We start from the raw sequence: 3662 nt of genomic DNA, 5'->3' as shown, positions 1-3662 counted from the left end.
GGAAGAGGAATGAGGAAATCATGCTAGAAACTCTTTCTCATGTTGGACTGGATTGGGGGTTGGATGGATATAGTGACATATAATCTTACCGATGCTTTGATCTAGAAGAACATGTGGTATAATCAGTGATCGTACTTCATCTCTTTCCATGAGCAATTAGATCAAGGAATTGGGCAATTGTTCAAGTTTAGAGAGATTGAATTGCCAAGAAATTGGGATTCAATCACCTAAGATTGCTAAGAGATCAATGAGTTGCATGGATTGAGGAAGAGATGAGAATGAACTTGATCCGGAGAGTGCAACATCTCCTGAACCCAATGATTTTTCCATTTCTGATCTTACCATTCTCTATATTCTGTTATTTACTTTGATGTTCAATCACCCCATTCCCATTTACTTTTTTGCAATTTACTTTCTGCTATTTACATTCCGTCATTTACCTTCCGTCATTTACATTTCTTGCTATTTACGTTTCCCTCCATTTAATTTCTACAGATCTCAACTCAATTCTGTTTAGTTCAACTAGAACACTCCTCTGGTTAAAGTTGCTCAACCAATCAATCCCTATGGGATTCGACCTCACTCTACTGTGAGTTTATACTTGCCGAAGGGAATTTGTAGCAATACAGATTTTCCGTTATCAAGTTTATGGCGCCGTTGCCAGTGATTGATTTTGCATTGACAATGATTAAATCAGAGGATAACTAGATTGAACACTTTTCTTTTCTTCTGTTGATTAGTCTTTATTTCAGTTTGTTTACTTTCATTCTTAGAGGTTTCACTTGTTTTCGTTGTTTATTTACATTCCTGCACACTAATCCACTAACTGTTTGACAAATTGCACCAATCACTCTAGCCATAAGTCTTAACAAGAGTGATTCCTTCACTTGCCTTTTGCTTGTTTGTTTTGCTGTATGTATGACAGGTAGAAGAGGAGGAGCTTCAACTTCTTTTGATAGTGAACCTGAGAGGACCTTCCTTAGACTAAGGAGGGAAGCAAGAGGTAAAGGAATAGTCGGTGAGGAAGAGTTGGAAGAAGATCTAGATGTTACTATGGAGGAGGAAGTACACAATCATGTTAGAGAGGGTGCTGGTAACCATGTTGGGCAAGAGAGAAGAGTTCTAGACTCTTTCATCAACCCAAACCCAGGGAATTGTGGAATTAGCATCCTAAAACCAACTATTCATGCCAACAACTTTGAGCTAAAACTACAACTCATCACCCTGGTTCAAAACAATTGCTCATTTGGAGGAAGTGGCTAAGAAGACCCCAACCAACATCTAACCACATTCTTGAGAATATGTGATACTGTGAAGGCCAATGGTGTTCATCCTGACACATATAGATTGCTTTTGTTTCCATTTTCTCTTAGGGACAAAGCATCTAAGTGGCTTGAGTCATTTCCTAAGGAGAGTCTTACCACCTGGGAGGATGTTGTCAACAAGTTTCTAACAAAGTTTTACCCTCCACAAAGGATAATCAAGTTGAGAATAGAGGTGCAAACCTTCAGGCAGTTGGATGGAGAAACTTTGTATGAAGCGTGGGAGAGATACAAAGAGCTAATAAGGAGATGTCCCCCTGATATGTTCAACGAATGGGTGCAGCTGCACATTTTCTATGAAGGTCTTTCTAGAGAAGCAAAGAAGGCCCTGGACCACTCTTCAAGAGGCTCTCTCAATACTAAAAAGACCATAGAAAAGGCCATAGATATCATTGAAACAGTAGCTAATAACGAGTACTTCTATGCCTCAGATCAGAGCACCAATAGAGGAGTGATGGAGTTGAGTCACATGGATGCATTGCTAACTCAAAACAAGTTGATTACCAAGTAATTGGCAGACCTCACCAAGCAGATGGAGAGGAACCAAATTGCAGCAGTCAATACTCAACTACCAACTCAAGAAGGGTGAATGCAGAGGAAGGAGGTGATTGGAGACAAGCCAATTATGTTGGAAACTCATCAAGACAACCCTATGATCCACACTCCAAAACCTATAATCCTAGTTGGAAGAACCACCCAAACTTTGGGTGGGGAAACCAGGAAAACTAAACCCAAGATCATATGCCCCAAAACTTCAACCATTACAACAACTCCACTTACCAACACTTCAACCAAAGACCATATCAACCTCCACACAACAACTTTTTTTAGCCTCCATATCAAGCACAAAATAGCCATCCTCAACCTCCAAATTCTAACCTACCATCACCATCTGAGAATAGAATCTCCCGGATTGAAGCCTTGCTTGAAAATCTTTGCAAGGAGTTTCAAGACAACAAAGCATTCAAGGATGAAGTAAGGTCTAATATGAAGAACCAGGGAGATACCATCAAGAAGCTTGAATCCCAAGTAGGATTTCTTTCTCATCAAATTTCTAAGTCCACAGATAGCTTCCCAAGTGATACTGAGAAGAATCCAAGAGGAGAAACAAAGAATGTGAGATGGGAAGAATGTAAGGCAGTCACTCTAAGAAATAAAGAGACCTTAGAGGAAGAAACCAGCATGCCAACAGAGCACAACCAAGGATTTCCAAAGGAGAAAGTGAAAGAGATAGAACAAGGCATTAGCCCTGCACAAGGGAAGGATCCAATGGAGGAGGAAACCTTGAAGCCATATGTGCCAAAAGCATCATTCCCTCAAAGGCTCAGGGGTGGTGAGAAAGAGAAGAGGTATTCTAGGTTTCTAGACACATTTAAGTCTCTTCATATCAACATTCCCTTCATTGAAGCCCTCCAACAGATGCCTTCATATATAAAATGCATGAAGGAGTTGCTAACCAAGAAGAATCCCTTGAAGGGTGGCAGATAGTAGTGATGACTAAAGAGTGCAGTGTCCTTATCCAAAAAGATTTACCTGCAAAGAAGAAGGACCCAAGGAGTTTCCACATCCCTTGTGCTGTAGGGGATACAATGATTGACAGAGGGTTTTGTGATTTTGGAGCGAGCATAAATTTAATGCCCCTATCTCTCATGAGGAAGCTGCAAATCAATGAGTTGAAATCCACAAACATAACCCTTCAACTGGCCGACAAAACCCAGAAACAAGAGGACAAAAAGAAAAGCACATCAAAGAGTGAAACAGGGTGGAGTTTCTTTCTTTAGTTTTGAATAAGGAAAATTATGTATGAAATAGAACATGCTTCCATAAGTAGCTTTTGAATTTCAATTCTGCATTTAGTTTCTTAGTTATCTTTTTTGCTTGCTAGCTTAGTTGTTTAGGCCACTACATCATTCTTTAAATTGTGTGCTGTGTCCTTGAGTTCAATAAAAGAAATTATAAGAAAATGTTTTGAAAAACAAGAGTGAAGTCTAATGTTGTAGAATAAAGTCCTAGTGTTTGTGGTGGTGTTTGCTAGTTAAGTTGGTTCATCAATAAGATACAAGGCTAAGATATCTCTTGAATTGTGAGCTTGAAGTGCATTCTATGAGACTTAGATAATCAATAAGATCCTAGAAAGAAAAAGAAACTGAAAAGAGAAAGAAATAAAGCTAGGCACCAATAGCATGAACCTTGAGGCATGTGTCTGTGGTATTTTTGTACAAGGATATGCTTGGATGAGTAAGTTCTGAGGAGTGCTTCATCACTTGATAACTTAGGTTAACTAACCCGGGATTGTCAACTGAAAGTCCACCATCAAAAGCAACCTAGTTACAAAATATT

General features: G+C 39.3%; 1 protein-coding gene across 1 annotated transcript; it reads left to right on the top strand.

The window, feature by feature from the left end:
* LOC107633657 lies at nt 2310-2810 on the top strand. The gene has a single exon (XM_016337263.1). It carries the CDS (start codon nt 2310-2312, stop codon nt 2808-2810), a length of 501 nt encoding a protein of 166 aa, XP_016192749.1.

Source organism: Arachis ipaensis, chromosome B03, assembly GCF_000816755.2.
Source record: "Arachis ipaensis cultivar K30076 chromosome B03, Araip1.1, whole genome shotgun sequence".
Lineage (NCBI taxonomy): Eukaryota > Viridiplantae > Streptophyta > Magnoliopsida > Fabales > Fabaceae > Arachis > Arachis ipaensis.
Note: the sequence above shows the minus strand (reverse complement) of the source record. Positions and strands in the feature narration are given on the sequence as shown.